This window comes from Hirundo rustica, chromosome 2 (assembly GCF_015227805.2).
Source record: "Hirundo rustica isolate bHirRus1 chromosome 2, bHirRus1.pri.v3, whole genome shotgun sequence".
NCBI classification, from domain to species: domain Eukaryota; kingdom Metazoa; phylum Chordata; class Aves; order Passeriformes; family Hirundinidae; genus Hirundo; species Hirundo rustica.
Genome location: NC_053451.1, coordinates 20,663,445 through 20,681,851, shown reverse-complemented (window position 1 = coordinate 20,681,851; position 18,407 = coordinate 20,663,445). Strand labels below are relative to the sequence as shown.

The 18,407-nt window shown below is 38.1% G+C and overlaps 1 protein-coding gene across 18 annotated transcripts in view; it reads right to left on the bottom strand.

Annotated features, from left to right (window-relative positions):
* The window catches only part of SENP7 (SUMO specific peptidase 7), a 43,192-nt gene that overhangs the window by 18,110 nt on the left and 6,675 nt on the right, over positions 1-18,407 (bottom strand). For 11 of the 18 annotated variants that reach the window (XM_040055092.1, XM_040055098.1, XM_040055094.1 and 8 more), the window contains 7 exons: positions 9,889-10,086; positions 8,084-8,281; positions 4,647-4,762; positions 3,728-3,894; positions 2,421-2,769; positions 1,706-1,863; positions 612-758 (listed from right to left, as the gene is read on the bottom strand). In XM_040055092.1, coding sequence (XP_039911026.1) covers positions 612-758; positions 1,706-1,863; positions 2,421-2,769; positions 3,728-3,894; positions 4,647-4,762; positions 8,084-8,281; positions 9,889-10,086 — 1,333 coding nt within the window. Of the gene's footprint in view, positions 1-611; positions 759-1,705; positions 1,864-2,420; positions 2,770-3,727; positions 3,895-4,646; positions 4,763-8,083; positions 8,282-8,498; positions 8,642-9,888; positions 10,087-18,407 lie in introns of those variants that run through there. The other 7 variants (XM_040055096.2, XM_040055101.2, XM_040055103.2 and 4 more) reach the window with 4 other exon arrangements.

Sequence of the window (18,407 nt, the reverse complement as noted above, 5' to 3'; positions counted from 1 at the left end):
ATCTCTTTTTCAGTTGTAACATACAGAATGAACCTGGTCAAAGACCCACAAACTCCTGGAGCTGGTGCTCCATTTAAAGAACATCTTCACTTACATTTCTATACCATATGAGTAGCATATTGTCCATACACTAAAGCTTTTAGTATTATTTTTAATGCTTTCTGAAGCCATAAAATGAGCAATTTGCTGTTTAAAAGGCAACAGGATAGTATATATATATCTGAAGACTGATCAATATGAACTACTTTATTAGAACACAATTTCTGAGAACAGTAATTGGTCTTTTATTTTAAGTGACATTATTTGGCCATTAACACGGCCATTGCTTTCTGTTAGAATTCATTAAGAACTCAGTATGACTTGTGTTCCAGTACAGCATTTATACAGAACCTCTACATGTGAAAACTGGCCACAGCAAATCACAGTTAGCTTTTCTACTGACAGCAATCCAAATGCTCAAGGCAATGGATCACACACTCCATTGTTTAGCCAAAGGAATTTAATGCAGCAATAATAAAAACTCTGTGCTTCCACACTAAGTATCACTGACGTTGTTTAACTAGAATTTTAACTTTTAAATATTCACAAAGTAGCACAGTAGAACAACTTACCGTAGCAGGACCTGTTGATAAACATCTAAACTTCCCAATGTGTAGTCTATCAAATTCAACATCCAGTGCCAGGTTTCTCTGCTTTCTAGGTGTGCTTCCAGAAGGTAAGCTGAGAGAACATTTATCTTCAATTGACTCTGCTAAAAACTGGGAAGAAAAGTGTGTTTACTGCAGGACTTGTTAGATACACCCCTCCTGTAGCCTCAGGAATACCTTTCTTCACACTTGTAAGAATTGATTCCCAAAGCCAGCTTCCACATAAAATATTCAGATTAAAAAGCTCTAAGTGTCATTACATCCATTACTAACAATTTCCTTAAGGGTCTAACAGTACCTTGTTACACTTCCATTACCAAGACATGATCTGTGCTCTTGACTTGGTTCTAAATTAGTGAAAACTCAAACAACAGAGCAACAAAATACCCTTCTTCTTACAGCAAAGCATCAGGCTCCAATTCAATGCTTATGATTGAATTGATTCACCTGTGAGAAGAGGCAGCAATGGCTCTTCTAACTTATTTAAGGATTACAGAGATAACCCAGATCCAGCAGCCAAAGGCTAATCAAGTCCAAAATGGGGCAGACAACCCATGGCTACTTTTAGATTCATGTTCTACAGCTAGCCTGACAGGAAAGGGAACTTCACCTTATCTCTCTCTCTTGTCAATGAAGATCCTTGAACTTCTATAAGCACTGAATTACAACAAAGAATTGGATGACAAAAAGAAATTATGATCAATGTAAAACTGTGTGTGGAAACAATTTTTTCCACAGATGTCTCTTCATCATGACTGTTTCTACCTCAGGTTACCATTTGATCTTCCTGTTTTCTGATATTAAACATTTCCAAATGTTTATTGTCAAAATAGGAAATACATTGTGCGTAGCAAAACCACCCGAGCTTCAGAACCAGAGATATTTTCTGAAGACTGTCCAGTATTCTATCTGTGAAATAAATTACAGCAGCTTCTGCTTGTGGCTGGGATCATAGTAAGCAATCACTTTCTATAACAAACATTACAGAAATAAATTAAAGGCTTGGCATAACAATACATAGGCCCAAAACTATGTATTAGTCCTGTATGCAGGACTACCTGCTCTGTGAGACTTCTCATCTTGTCTTCTAATTGTTTGACCGAGAAACAGAAGTCAGACTGTTGGTCTGTTTCTTTATTTTCAGTGATATCCTCCTGCATCAGCTCTGTGCATTGTGATTCAGAAGGTCCATCTTCATCATCACTGGAAAGGATAACTAAAAAGGAAAAAAGAAGTATACATGCACTACAAATTACAGACTTTAGAATATTTCATTCCTTGTGGATTTCAGACAAGTAAAGAAGTCTTGCAGCACGTGATATCAAAGTACACTGCTCAAACCAGTCAAGACCTGCGTGCATGGTTGTGTGCAACAAGTACTGCTCTGCATCTTTATGAACACCTTTTATACCAGATCCTCAAAACTATTTGGCTATTAAATGAAACAGGACACAGCACAGATGCTTCAAAGAAGAGAGTAATTTTTCTCAGTTTTAGCATCATTTAAAAGTAAAAGCTCAATTTTTCCATAGCCACAAAATCAGCTAAAAAAAAGAGGACTGGAATTCGAGAATTTTGCTGTCTATCCTGTTTCTCAGGTACAAGATCCTGACACTAGGCACTGCTCTCTAACCTGCACAGTGCCTTACAAACAACAGCATGGCAATCTTCAATCTTTTGCTCCCTATGGCTCAACTAGCCAGTTATGCTCGAGTTCTCCCAGTTCCTAAGTGCACCACCAGTAATCGTCACCAGCACAGACACAGTACATACTTGGGTCAATGGAAACAAGTTGCTGATTACCCCTGCAGATTCTGTTCCGCAGCTTGCTCAGGTACTCGGATTTGTCCATCTTTAACTTCCTGATGGTACTAACTTGTGGTGAAATCACATCCTCACTGGCGACAGAAAGCTGTTTCTTTGACGAATTTCTGGGAGGAGACCCTGAGGCAGAGTCCTCTCTGTGGCTGTGAGGAGGGGAGTGGTTGTGGGTGGAAGTGCCTTTAGAGTCTCTCTCTTCTGCACAGTCTGGCACCAGAATAGGATTAGATCTGTGATCTTGTCCATCCTCACTGGGTGCTCCGCAGCCAGGAGACGGAACTGAGCTCAAACTTTGCTTTTGCTAGAAACAGGAATCAGAGACAGCATGTAAATTTAGTACTTGAAATTTCCAGACAGTTCAGATCAGTGATCATTGTTATTAGCTATGTGCTAGAAAAAATAATTACAGTTTAACACAGTGACATTTAATGCTCAATTCAGGATAATTTCTCCCTCCTCATATTCCAAAGACTTATTTACATAAAGACATGAGGCACAACCTTTTTTAAAGGCTACAATGACCCCTTATTCAAACTGAAAAAGGAACTATTTCTGATTTTTAGTAGCTCTGTCAGTGTCAGACACCGAGAGGCCAATAATCAGTGCTGTTCTTTACTTTCCAAAAGTGTGCCTTGGTCAGCTGGGCTTAACAGGTTTGGTAACTGCCTGTCTTCTGTAGGGCTTAAATCGGAAAACTACAGAGATGCCTCTATTGTTTATATGCAAATGCCTGAATTAAAATCACACTTTGTACTTGACTGAGTCCTTCAGTCTTTTATTTGTTGCCTTTTTTTTTCAAATCCGAATGATGGATAAGAAGAAACTTCAGGGAAAAAACCCTCAATAGACTAAGAAGGAAGCAAAAAGATGACATCTGCAAGACTTCAATAACCTCAGGTATACTTTGCAGTTTTGCTGTTAGTGCTAATTAGTGCCCCTAATTCTAGATCATCTGTGAAAGAAGCTTAACTAGCCAGATGCCTTATTTTTAAAATTGTTTGAATCTATGCTCCTGTCTGAAGGAAACACTGTCATTCACCTTTCACAACCTTACTGCCACAATAAGCACACTGTGATGATGTGGACAGAAGAACATTTATCCACTTCTTGTGATGCATCACTGAACTACTTTCCCTCAACAGGTAATACCTGCTAATACACCTGAATAATATTTATTGGCATAATCCTTTTATTTGGGATGTTGCTACTGCTGCTACTGAAGTGTGTGTGAATGTGTGCTACAATTAAGTGCAACTTACAGAGAGTACAAGAGACTTTTGTGGAATGTGTGCATTACAATCATCAGAAATATGGCCACTGTGTCTCCTTTTCCTTTTCTCAGAATCAAAAGAGCCCGATTCCTTCTGACTAAGGGTAGTGCTGTTCATGCGTCTGCTCTTCTCCAGCTCACCACAGTGCTTGTTTTCTGTGTCAAAAAAAGAGTAATTTAACATATTATCCTTAGAAACTCTTACATTTCTTCATATCATTTGTCTTATATGAAATGCATGGAAGTAGGTATCCTCCACAATACCTTCCTTCCTTTTTTAATTGTATGTGGCTGCCAAAACATATTCCCCAAAATTATTATTATTTTTGCATAATTAGTCTAGGGTATAACCAAATTCACAGCTCCCTTCCAAACAAGAACGAGCACTTTATACTCCACAGTCTTTCCTTACTTCCTGCCAAACACAATATTCTCAATTTCCTCTTCTAATCTGCAAATATTAGTTACCAGCATAAAAAGACAGCACGTTATCCCTGGAGAGTGTGCATAGAGGTCATAATTCTTCAGCAGTCAAAGCAAATACTGTCTAGCATGAATATTTTAGCAGGGTTCACAAGCCATTTGAGCACTCTTAATGGACTACATTCTTTTATAGTAAGACTTTTTTTAGAAAACCAAGATTATAACACTGCAGTGAGGCTTCACTCAGTCTCATTTTTCTTTCATTGACTTGAATCACCATGGCTATATTGCTATTTAAAACTAGGCATTTGATACTTACTCTATCTGTAAAAAAACAAAACCAAAACATTTTTACAGGAAACACATACACTGTGTGCAACACCTCTACTTCTGTGTTCTCCTCACAATACCAGAGTGAAAAAGGAAAAGATCCCAATACTCTCCAAAATTTGTACTTAACTGCCAGATGACTGCTCATTACAAACCTTTCTTCTGCAGCTCTCGTCTTCTGAGAGTGACAGCATTAATTTTTCCCAGTTCCTTAGAAGCCTTGGTCAATTTACACAGTTCATCATCTGTCTTTCTCAGGCAACGTTCAGACCTGTAAATAATATTAACTATGACTTCTCTTTAATTTTGAAATAATACTGAATAAAAATCCCAACAGAAATGAGAGTTGGTCAGACTTCAAACTTCTGCCTCTCCCATAAACACGTGGACCTTGCCAAATGAAACAAATTAATTCAGTCCAGTTGTGGAAATACTCAGATACTACAACATTACTAATGAAACAGATGCTTCTAAAAAGCAAAGTATGAGAATCTGACATGCTTGAGATCAGACACAAACATTATTTTGCTGTAAGGAATGACTGCAACAAGAACACATAAGAAAAAAGAACAGCCAGTTGACTATCCTTGCCTTTGTAATGAATATGAAGGGAATGTAGTATATTTTAAACTTAGATTCAGAACTGCTGATAGACTCTATTGAATAAGATCCTGAAATGCCGTATTATTCGAAATAGAAATTCCTGCTTAAAAGGGCCTGAAAAAGTAACTTTAAAGGTGGTGGAGAGTGATGGGATTTAGAAAGAAAGAAACAGGAAAGGATTACAGTACTTGACCCAAATGGATTTTGTGTTCCTTATTTTATAATGTGTTCAACCCAGAATATTGCGGTCTCAAATTTTCAAAGAGTTAAGTGATCATCGCAATGCCTGACATCACTGACAGCCAAGTTTTGACTCCTAAAAATCATCACCCACCATAGCAAAAAACCACTCTTGACATCTCTAACCAGACAACCAAAACTGCTTAACACTTTTTGAAGAGATGACTACTCTTTAGTGACCTATCTATAAACTGGAGTCTCAGTGCTCTTTGGGAATTATGTACCGACAAAGATTCCTGGAATGCTCCAATACTACAGTGATAAGCACTGTGAAAAAATTACTGATTATCTTTCCATTCACAAAGAATCATGAACTGGACCACATACAGAAGTAGGTTCCACTAAGTGCTATTGTTCATTCTGCATATGGAACAAGACAGTCTGTATATAGAACAGGAGAGTATACCTGAGGTCACTATAGAAAACTTTATTTTGGAACCCATACATCTCTCTCAACAAAAATTTGTATTCATAACAGCTGTATAGATTCGACCGTCTTAAAAGACCATACAAAATCATCAAGTATTTTTCAGCATTTGTTTTACGCTAAGATCACAATACAGGGATTTTAACAACAGAAAGCACCTGAATAGGGCTGTCTCAGCTAATAGATTTTCCTAAACGTATTTGCTTTATACATAAATTCTGCACATTTTATTTTCAATTCCAGCTTTGCTGATAATACAATTTAAAATGCACCCTTTAACAGATATATGCATCACCTGTGAAGCTATGGCAATATATATTGTAAAGTGTTCTTAACAACCATGACAAACAAATACTGTAAACACTTTAAAGCCCTAACTTTCTTTATATTTAAAACCTACCTCAAATTCATTAGTTATACTGACAGGTCAGTGCTCACTTCGATAAATGCATTTCATATTGGGTTGCAGTAAAGTAATAAAAATCCACCAATTCTGTAATACGAAGAGCAAGGACCAAAAGAGGGAGCTGGCAGAAAGTTAACTTATTACCACCCTGTTCTGGTGACACACAATTTCTTGACTTGATCTGAAATTTCCACAGAACAACACTAGCACAATTTTCAGAAATACAAAGCATGCATTCTAGCTCCTGTGATTGTACAAAAGACTTTGTGTATGCTCATGTGCATATATATATGCGTAACACTTACGGGGGGGGGAGCTTTAATTACTCCCCTCCAGAGACCCCAAAAGAATCAGTGCCAAGTATATGTAATGCACTGACTTTACTTACACACAGGTGACCAGGATCAAGCCATGACTTTGTTGAAATAACTCCTAAATTCTCCATTTCCGATATGGTACCTATTACAAATTGCACTAAAGTGATAGCCACTGGGGAAGGGTGAAAAATCATCCTAACGTTGGTTCATGATAACAAGCTTTTTATAGAATACATTAGAAAACCATGCAACAGGCACAGAATATTAATCATTTGAACAATGAACCACTCAATCTAAAGAAAGTTGAGTTCACAACTTACAAAAAAAAATTACTAGCTCAAACCATTATTTTGCTTAAAATATGATACTGTGGTCCAGACGTGAGCCAGAAAAAAATAAACAAGATGTACCTTCAGATTCAGAGCGTTAAATACAAGAGCTCATGATTCCCTCTCTATAAATCCACTACCTCCCAGCATTCAAAACTTTACAAAGTGAAAAAATCAGATACTAGAAAATCAGTCTTATTTTGCCATAAAACAAAACCCAAAACCCCCCAAAAACCTAAACTCACAACAATCCAAACAAACACCCCACACTTCACCCAGTCATAAATTACAGAAAATTATTAGCAACAAATATGATACTCTAAAATGACACAGCCTAATAAACTGCTCTCTCCAAATCTCATTTGAATTGCAGCTTTGTCCAGTTAATTTAAGCAGCAATGGGCAACCCAGTAGAAAAAAAATGCTATTTATTTCAGTTCTCCAAGATGTTGATGTATCAGAATGATGAATATGACTGACTTTTCTCAGTTTTAACCTGGGAACCATTAATTACTTCTGCCTTCAAAAAAACCCCCACATCATTCTTCTCTTCTTCATCTTTCTACTGCTCTTCCTCGGAATTTCCTGCTATTTTTTCCTGTGGAAAATTTGCTGTTGAGCAAAGATGTAACCATAACAGACAAAAGGAGACAGCTTACTTTGAATGCATCTGCCACCTTAGACCAAAACAGGTCTGACAAATATCTGATTTCTGTAAACTGGATATGTCAAACATTACTGTGATGCTCAGTCAACCTAAACATAGGAAGAAAAGATGAAAAGTAGATGCTAAGCGGTAAGAGAACAAACACAGCCCTTAACCAAAGCCACCCTGTGAGCAATACTGAGACTACCAGTGGGTTAATATGAAAAGAAATTCATTATCAAAGAGGTATTTGGACATATTTTGCAAAAGAAGTTATCTGAAATCATGCCAGAACACATTAACACCGACAGGAAAGCAAGATTTTGGTTCTGTACACAAAACCAACTTGAATATGTTTGAATTACTTGTATATCTTCCCAAATCAAAACAGTGATGCATTGCAAACAAATTCCTTCTAAGAAAGAAAAGTAGCCTTTTAGCATCAGGTCCAGCAAACCAGAACAAATGCAATGTTAAAATGGCTCATTGGAGAAGCATTTTAGTTTGCACTCAGGAAACTGATCTCCTGATTCAAGAAAAGAGTAGAACAAAAGTTGTTTCAGGGAAATCCTTTTCCATTGTGAAGTTATTTCAGGAAGACTGGCAAAATCAGCAGTAACATACCTTTCAGAAAGAAAAGAACTTTCATGAGGAGAACTTAATATTTGACATGTCTGTATGCTGGCAACAGCTGATGAGGGTAGTTGGCCCGATTGCAATTTGTCAGCAGCAGGTAAATTTGCATCAATTATTACGTGGCTGTCTATGTACTTTCTTCCAATTTTCGTACTCAGGACGTTCGTCAAGATAACTTTGGGTTGCCTGCCGTACATATAACAGTAAGTCATAAGTACTGCACTGAAATCTAGAGAAACAAACTTCTTGTTAAATTCACGTGTCCTAGAGGCTTGATAATTAAACAGCAGTATTTTTAGTGCCTTAGAGGCAAAAAAAAAAAAAAAAATCCCCAAAACCCGAACAACTCATTAAGAAACTTAAAATAAGACCAAGATAAGAAAAACTAGCTGTGTAATTTTACCTTAGCCGATACCGTGCACATTGCATTGTCTCTAACATATCATGCAGTATTGTTTAAAAACCGGTAAATATTTATCTCTAAATAGCTTTCATGCAGTATCTGTACACATTTCTCAGTACTCTGAACAAACAATCTTGATTTTCCTGCAAACAAGAAGCCTCCAGTAAAACAGAGCAAATTTTCTAAAGCACTTAGTGAACAGGTAGAAAAGTAGCATGTACACAAAAGATAGCATTAGATTTTATTCTGTTCCTCAACTGTAACATGGCACTCTACAGTATAGCAAGACCAGAACAATACCCCCAGGTGTTAAAACATGCAAGCATCACAAATAAGCCAAGCAGAAACACAAAGATGCAACTCCCACTTGAGCACACACGATTGTGTAAGAACAACTCACATCATACAACGTCATGGCAGCCAGCTTGCAGTATAGCCTATACCCACCTCCTTTCTCAGACTGGGATTTTAATCATTGCACTTTATTTTGTGAACCAATTCCATCGCAATTTATTCTGGGTTAGATTGTAAGGCTGTGGCCTTCTTGAATGTGTTTTGAACAACACTGCCTTTTGGGTATTGACTGCATAATTCTCCTGTTGTCTGTGTTCATCCACAGAGCACGCTCCAGCACAGACTGTGTGATGTCTGGAGAGCACTCAGATCTCCTTGTGCACCAAGATGTAAAATTGCTTTTCATCTGGAGGCTACCCTCCAGACATGATTGCAGAGACCCACAGGGGACAAACAATTAAGAGATACAACTTAAAGAGGAAAATTCTAATACTGAAAAACATGTAGACTGGATGTAACCTCCAATAAATAAAGCCCCTAAACTGCCTGTCATCAGAAGCTCAGACAGAAAACCCAGAGCATAAAGCATTCACTCTAGCCATACTTCTCCCTGAACATTTACAACTGATCACTGCTTACATGGGTGCAAGGATATTGGACTTGATACGCTTTTCTTGTGATCATTTATGCCAATTTTCCTATTTTCATGAGTAGTCTAAAGCAGTAGCAGAGAAAATACACCTTGATATCTTGTCTGAGAGAAGGGCTGCAGTTAAATTCAAGTATATTCTTTTCATGGGAATAAAAAAAAAGCCAAAGATTTTGAGAATTCAATGGCTAAATTATAAAATTAATTGTGCTTGACAGTACAGGACCACCTAGAAGCCATTTGACCAGAAAAAAACACTATAGCATGCCTGGCACCATCTCTCTCAATGATTATCAAAAGGAGCCAGGTACAAGTGAATTCAGAGAAGTGAGATAAAATACAGTTCATGAACAAGGAAGCTGTGGTACGATAAAGAACACCTTCTCATGAAGAAATAACTGCAAGGAAAATTATTTTGTTTAGTGACATGAGGCAAAGACAACATACCTTTTAGACAGAAAAAGACTTTGGAGAGCAGGGTTTAAAATCTGCCATATCTTAATGCTGGCAGCAGATGATGAGGGTGCTTGATCTGACTGCAGCTTGCCAGCATCAGAAAAATTAACACCAGTTTTAGGTTGCGCCTGTGTGTATTTTCTTCCTATTTTCATCCTCAGGACATTCGTCAAGATAACTCTGGGTTGCCTGCCATACATATAACAATACATTAATAATAGGGTGCTGAGAACTTTGTAACTCACGTGAATTCAGCAAAGGCATTCTGTGAGTTTGCTGTCTCTGCATCATACCGTATAGAATTAAGGTCACTGCCCTGGCAATTTACAAGCAGTTCTCTTTAGGGAACAGCAATCGCAAACTCATCTTTTGATCAGGACAGCCTTTCACGGTTTCTCCTTCTGGCATGAATAACTTAACATAACTACATGCCATTCTGAAGAGGTAAACTTTCAGTGCAGAAACATTGAAATGGAAATTTTGGTGCATCTTGTTATCACAAAACGTTGAAAGCGGTGTCACTATGGCTTTACAAGTGATTCTGAAAGTGCACATAGACCATTTGAGGTATATGAAAATAGGCACTCATTTTGTGTCATCTTACTTTAAAACTATGAATATTATTTGTTCCCATATGGCAGATTAATTATGATCTTGCTGGGGAAAAAAAGAAGTTATTACAAATCTCCCATTTCTGAAGCTCCAACTATTTCTATTCAATTCCACTTAACAAATTACTTAAAATTATGAATTACAAAGTCAGTAAAAACACCCTACTGGAGTTCTTCAAAGAAGTATCTATACTTCGGTAGTTCTGCTAGATGGGTACTGAAGTCTTCACATAAAGAATTAATTCTGCATTATGGACAGTAATTTGGACAGTTTTGTTACACAATCATAAGGGTTGGAAAAGACCTCCAAGATCAAAAAGTCTTAAACTGCATACCACCATGCCCACTAAACCATACTGTGAAAGTGCCATGTCTACTTGCTTTGGAACACTTTCAGGGATGGTGACTCCACCACCTCCCTGGGCAGGTTATTCCAGTGCTTAACCACTCTTTCAGTGAATAATTTTTTCCTTATATCCAACCTGAACCTCCGCAGCACAACTTGAGTACGTATCCCTTTGTCCTGCCACTGGTTGTCTTGGAGAGGAGACCAAAGTCCACAACTTCTTTTCATGTAGTTTTAGAGAGTGGTAAGGTCTTGCTTCTGCCTTTTCTCCACATTGAACAAGCCCAGTTCCCTCAGCTGTTCCTCATAGGAATTACATTCCACATCCTGCACCAGCTCCAGTGCCCTTCTCTGGACTCGCTCCAACACCTCAATGTCTTTCCTTTAATGAGAGACCCAGAAGTGGACACAGCACCTCAGGTGTGGCCTCACTAGTGGTGAGTACAGGGGAACAACAGGGGAACAATCACTGCCCTGGTCCTGTTGGCCACACTACTGCTGACAAAGGCCAGATGCCACCGGCCTTCTTGGCCACCTGGACACACTCTGGCTCATGTTCACCTGCTGTTGACCAGCACACCACTAAGGCGTTTTCCACCAAACATCTTCCCAGCCCTTCTTTCCCCAGCCTGTAGTGCTGCATAAGGGGGATGCAATCCAATGGCAGAACTTCAGCTTACTGAATTCATAAGCTGATAAGCATTATAGATCATAGATGATTTGCCAGGATTTACTTTGCTTTCAAACCTCTGAGAACTGGACTTATTTTCCAAGAGCTGGTCCTACAAAGACACTGAGGTTCAGGCTAATTTGTTGGGTTTTAAAGGTTACTGAAGAGAGAAACGGGTTTTCTCCTATTGCATGTCTTGTATAACAACAACAACAAAGAAACCTGTTCTCATGGTAAAGTAAGTCTCTTTTTAATAGCTAGGGAAAAAACCTTACTACTCACATAGCTGTTACACACATATTATAGCAACATTTTGTGAGCAGAGGGCTGCTATTCCTCAGTGGGTTTAGAACTCTGCAAGCAGCTGTCATTGACACACTGCGTGCAGCTCAGCAGCCTGGTTACATGGTACCTAGTGGCAAGTACAGGTACGGCATGGAAACTTTTGTTGCTGAAGCACAGACATGTTTGAACCTAAAATAAAGTCCGGAACTGCCACACTAGTGAAGGACAATGAACTTGGGGCAGCTGTTCTACATAAGCCTTTTATCGCGCTCTTTCAATCTTGACATTACTTCCTCTCCTAGTTACCATATTCACAGGACACATAACCCCTCACTGAACCTGGAAAGACAAACGTTTCTACCAACAGCTTGGACAAGCTGCCCATAAGATGGACAGCTGTCAACCTGAGGAGATCTCTGCACCCCTGAACACCATGGGCTGCTTTCTCCTACAGCTCTGCTATGCCTTTCCCAGATCAGCAATCTCCAAAATGTTTTAATCACACATCCCTACCAGTAGTAAGTATTTTGAGCAGGGACCTTCTACAGAATTTATTTAATTAAAATTTACAGAGAGGTACTAGGGACAGATTGATCTTAAAGGTATTTTCCAACCTCAATTTAAAAATGAACACAAAGATATAAACATCCAGTAATTGTACAAAACAGTTTCCTTTCTATACCCCAGTGAATTATCTCACACACACCACACTTTGGAGACCATTATCTAGACAATGCACAATAAAAGACTCCTTTTCAAACCTAAGTAACTTAAGCTCAAGTGAAGGCAGTTTCTGTCACTCTCTGAACTTCTGTCAACTTCTGTCAGAAGTTTCCCAAGGAAAATCTGATGGAAAAGGCTTTATCTCAAAAGAAAAAAAAAAAAAAAAAAAAAAGAGAGAGAGAACAAGAACCTCCAAACCCACTTGTTTAACCGATTGGTCCTAGTCAGCTGTTGGAAAAACAATCCAGGGTTCATCAAGTGAGACACTGACACTGTAAAGGCAATAAAAAGTCACATGTGCAAAGACAGTCTCATATAAAAACCAATCTAAAGCACAGTAGTGCTTCAGAATGTTTTATATAGTCTGGAAAAGGCCTTCCTCTTTCTTTTCTTTCACCTAGTTCTGTATATAGTCTATGAATGCTAATGCAAAAAAGCATTCTGAGAATGTGCCTCAAATACTGCAGATGTCAGAGAGGCTTGTTCAGCACTGAGGATCCAGAGATTGGAGTTTCATTTCAAGATATGCTTCAATTACTGAAAAGCTTAGAGAGTGAACACAGGTCCTGAAGGCCAGTTTAGTAACATTAATGTTTTAAATGGTGGAGCTCAACTGTGGCAGCTTAGTGAGAACATCCCAAGTCTCTCAAGTGTTCTTGATTCAGCACAGGAAGCAAGTCTTATTTTCCCACAGAAATCCCCACTAAGTCAGAAGTTCTGACTTTCTTCTGGACTTCTAAAACACTGAACTCACACATGAGCCACAGTTTAATACCTCAGAAGAGCTTATAGCAACCAGACTTCTACATAATTTGTTGTTTGCCCACTGTATTCAAAATAATAAATAAGCAGTACCTAAAGAAATAGAGAATAGATATATTTAAGACAAGTTATCAATTAAAAATTCAGCTACACAAGAACTTACTAGGCTGTTAAGAAAATCTACAGCCACTGAAGTAGTTAAGGAAAATTTCAAGGTAAAAGTCCTCAAGAAAATTCATACAGGTTATATTTTGAAACTAGACATCCACTCTTATGCTTTAAAATTCCTCCCTGAAAACAAGAAACACCCAAACTACTTTAGAGAGCCAGGTACTGAAGACTAAAGAACTGAAGCCACTTTAGCTCTTGGGATGCCAGAAGAGAAATGAAAGACTAAGACAGCTATTTCCCCACCTCCTCCAACAGGGCTCAAAATTAAAAATCAAGCCTTGAAGTTACTAAATGGATTTTTTTCCTCCAAATCGAGAAGAGCCATAGTAGTAAGCCCTAGCAATATGTTGATGTAAACCAGAAAGCTGCTTCTTCTTAAAAAAATATTTTAAAATCATTATTGCAGGGGATCACAAGACAACATAAATGTGCTATTCTCTATGGAACTCTTCAGCTCTCCTGACTAAAAATTAACCAAGGCTATCAATTTCCCAGATCTTATTTCTTTCAGTTTTCATTGTTCCATCTCACAGAAGTGACACATTTTTTTTCTTTTTATTTCTCAAACACATGATATCACAATGAAATTTTACTAAATTTAGGCTCAAGTTAATTAGTCCAGTGGGAACACACAATTAAAACAATGACACTGTGACCATGTATGATCAAGACTTGTAAAGACAGCAAAAAATATTCCAGTGTTGAGTCTTTAAAAAACATAATAACAGAAAAAGTTCACAGCAGGATATAAGGAGTCAGAAGAAGAATTTCACTACCTATAATTTGTTGGTCACATTTAAAATTTAGATCCGACATCCCTTGCTCACACTAACATGAGGCTAGACCTTAACAGGCTCTAGGTACCTCTGTAATTTGGTTTACTGATTGTTACTTGGAACTGAATTTTTAATGTTCCCCTTTCCCTTGATTTAAATGGGGTTTATAGATTTTAGGCAAGTACTTTAGCAAAAATGATCTTGTCATTTCAAGCACACACACACATACCATGAAGTAAGCTTTGCACTGGAAATCTATGCAACAGAGAGGAACCTTCAACAAACAAGGAAGTCAATAGTATACACTTGTCAGTGCCAGGCCAAGCCATCACTTCTTATCTGGCACCAGGTTTTGACTGAAGTTTTTGAACCAGTTATGACCTAACCTTCAGAACAGAAGAAGGGCTTAACAGCTTTCAATAGCTTCCCTTTCTAAAAGGGACACGGCCTCTGGCATGGTTTCTTGAAAATCATGTCATTAAGATTGGGAATATAATAGGTTCAGGGAAGCATCTAAACTTGAGCCAACTGGTACATCCGTAAACAGTGGTTGGGACATGGATCCCTAAATTATCTATTAAATTGTCCACAGAATAAAGTGAGCAACTCGAGCAAAAGACATTTCAAAAGATTAAAGTAAGTGCAAAACAGAAAAAAAGCAAAGTATATGTTAAAAGCAAGTCCCACCAGCAGACCCAGCAAGTAATTTGCATAACAGCAACACTGGAGGCATCTTGGTGAAGGAAAACCAAAGACAACTATTTCTGTTTCTAAAACAAGTACCTACCATAGTCTCTCATTTACCTTTCGCAAACAGAAAAAAAAAAATACAAAAGCAAAGGTAATGAAAATGTATTTATGCATGTAATGATGGAATAAACAAAAAATATATTATGAAGAAATGCTGTTAGCTGCTCCTGACAAGCCTCATAGTGCTTTTCACAGGCAAGAAAAGAATTATCCTACCTTATAAACCACAGGACCAAAAAGCTATTAATTGTTTACATGTCTCTGGGGAAAATGTTTGATGTCTTATTTCACACAATAATCACAGCTTCTTGATACGGTTTCTTACCCAACAATCATATTGTGTACACACACCAGTGCTGGAACAGCTTGCTGTCTGCAACTCATTCAAATTTGCATTAGAAAGTGATCAAAATGAGACAATGGCTCATTTGGGACTAAATTACTATTAACTGTCTACTATCTTCATGGCTATATTCTTTTACTAGTAAACCCAAGTTCTGGGAAATAAATATTTTGGCAGGGGGAGGTCACACAGTTTGAGGGTTGATCTCATAAAAGCTGAGGGTCTGTCCTGTGTTTACAGGATAAAGCCACTGACAGACTTGACGTGTATTCAGCTATCTGAGCTTCTGCAGCACATGCACAGCCCAGGAGCTCCTGGACCTTTCAGAGCCCAAAGGAATAATGTGACACAGTATCATTAATGGGAAACTGATACATTCACTGATGACACCTCATTGTGAAGAAAGCTTCTGATTGTCCTCGTTCAGCTTCAAGGTCCTGACCTTTCACCAACTGATGAGAAGTCAGTGCCCAACTACGATCGGGATACGCAAAGCAATCACACAGAGACGAGACATTTTTGCAGGGCAGAGCTCCTCTCAGAGAGCTCAGGGCTGAGCCAAGGCCGAGAGCCCCTCTGCCTGTTTATTTCTTACTTTTTATACATTTGTGGGTCTGGCTGCAGATTGGCTTCTGGAGTTTTCACCTCCTAGCCAAATGGCCAGACCAGCTGTCAGTTACAATTGTTTTCAGGTTAGAAATATGCAAACAAAGGACAGAGAATGAAAAACAAAGGATTTGTTTATGTTACATGTGTGGGAAAAGGTAGAAACTGCTCCTAATATTGCACAGTAGCTAAAAATCTGACTCCATTTTATAAACAATCTTTTAAAAAACTTTGAAAAACTCAGAAAAACCAGGGTGACAACCAACAAACATCAACATCCCTACGAACCTCCTTGCTTTGCAGGACTAGGTTATTACTGACCAAATGCACTTGTCAGGGCAAGGGGGACCAGTATGCAAAAGATTGCCACAAAATCCTGACTGCTATGGGGTCAGTGCTTGATTCAGCTGTAACATGTATTTCACTGAACATTTAAAATATCTTATTTAAGCACACATCTTATTTAAGTACTCCTTCCACTCTCCCCCCGCAACTAGGGAACTACCCTACCCCAGGAGCTGTCTCTGGGATCACAGACAAACCCCTGACACTCACCTTTCACAAGCCCAGGAACAGAGCTGTACAAGTGAGAGCACCTGCAGCTACAAACCTCCATGGATTTCACATCACAGCACAACTGACAGAAGCAATTGACTATCAAATTTTGCAATACAGAAGTTTTTAAAAAACCCAGTGTGAAGGTGTAGGTTTGTGCTAATATATCTACTTTGTCTTTTATGACTAAAATTAGGTGGCAGTAATAGTCCTGAAGCAACACTTTAGATGAAACATCCCCCTGAACATCTGAGATTGGCTCCTATCAACAAAGGGATTGCTTTTAAAATATCAGGTGCTAATAGAAGTTTGTCATTAAGACTTATTTCCTGCTTTGCAATGCAAATGAAAAATTCCTCACTGGGAATAAAAACCATTGCATCAGAAAGACTTGCAGCACACAGCTTCACTCTTTCCTCTTCTGAGTTTTGTCAGTTCTCAGACGCCTGCTCAACAAACACCACCTCTTTAGAATCTATGTGCTCTTTCCACTTATTATGCAATGCAGTCACTATGTTGATTCTGACTTACTGAGAAACACTGAGTGCCCAAACGGAACACTTAGTACAAACTTCACTGCAGACAGAAGAGTAAATTTATTTCACAGAGAGGCTCCACCTAGTCTCTAGACACACACACCTTTCTTCAAGGAACTGGAAAATGTACAGATTTAATATGTGAATATTTGCTGTCGGTTGTAGTCTAAATAACATCTCCCTATTGTGCTGGTAACAATTTGTGTAAAAATTTTGGAACACCTATAAATGCTATTTGAAAGTCTCTTACATATTGAAATAAACATATGCAACAGAAAATTAATACACAACTGATCTAAAGGCAGCTCCAAAGAAACCAAACTTCTCAATGTTTAAAGATCAGTTCAAAGTTTACTGAAAGACCTTTAAAGATTGACATCTTGATATCAAATATCAACTATGTCACAACATAAATAGAATTCAGGAAATTGCAATTTAATTTTGTTAGGCTGACCCTGTGAGCTGCTCCCTCAGTTAAAAGTTATTGACAAGCTTTTTGAGGTAAGTACAGGTAAACTGACAGCTATGCCTCTGAGGAGACATAAAAAATAAACTCAGCATCTTTTACAATTTCAGCTCTTCCCTGCAACACTTTGAAGCATTCTGAATACACAGACCAGGTTAAACAATGACTATTCATCAACCACAAACCCACAGAATTCAGCAGTGTACAATTCACCTACATTTTCATTACATGTGCACTTGTTTTTTAACAGCTGCCCCTAATAAGAAACCACTTATGGGCAAGTTTAGTTGCAGTCAGAAAAAAGGGCAGAGAATGCTTACTCATTCATTTAGAATTAAGTGATTTGGGGAATAACAACTGTTTCATTACAACAAACATTCATTTGTCACATTCATTATGTTTCCTAGCTGATGCTAACAAATCTAGCTGTACATTTTCATTTCCATTTGTCAACCACAGAAATTAGAGCTTCAAAATTTTCTTGGATAAAACAATTACCTAGCTGATAGCTCTGCAGATGATTATTTTAACTTACAATAGCATATCAATAATTTGCCATAATCTCAAAGAAATGAAGATATTTGCTCTTGGCAACAGAATAAAGAAGTGACACCTCAGCAGTCTTAATTAATTAAGTGCCTTAACAGTAACAGAGGTGAAAAAGCTCTCACTTTTTTCTTCCTTCCACCACTAATCACCATACTGTTTAAGGGATTTTTAAATTGTTTTAAAGAGTTAATAAAGCTTAGACTAATCAGTGTGGACTACAGAACAAAAATGGACGAGAAAAAGAATTCTGGGACGCTTCTTACATACCTAAAGATATCTAGGGCTAGAATGACAATTTACACTCAGAGAGTAATGAACACCTTTCAGGACTCCAAGCAGGTTAACAAGCAGTAATTCCTCC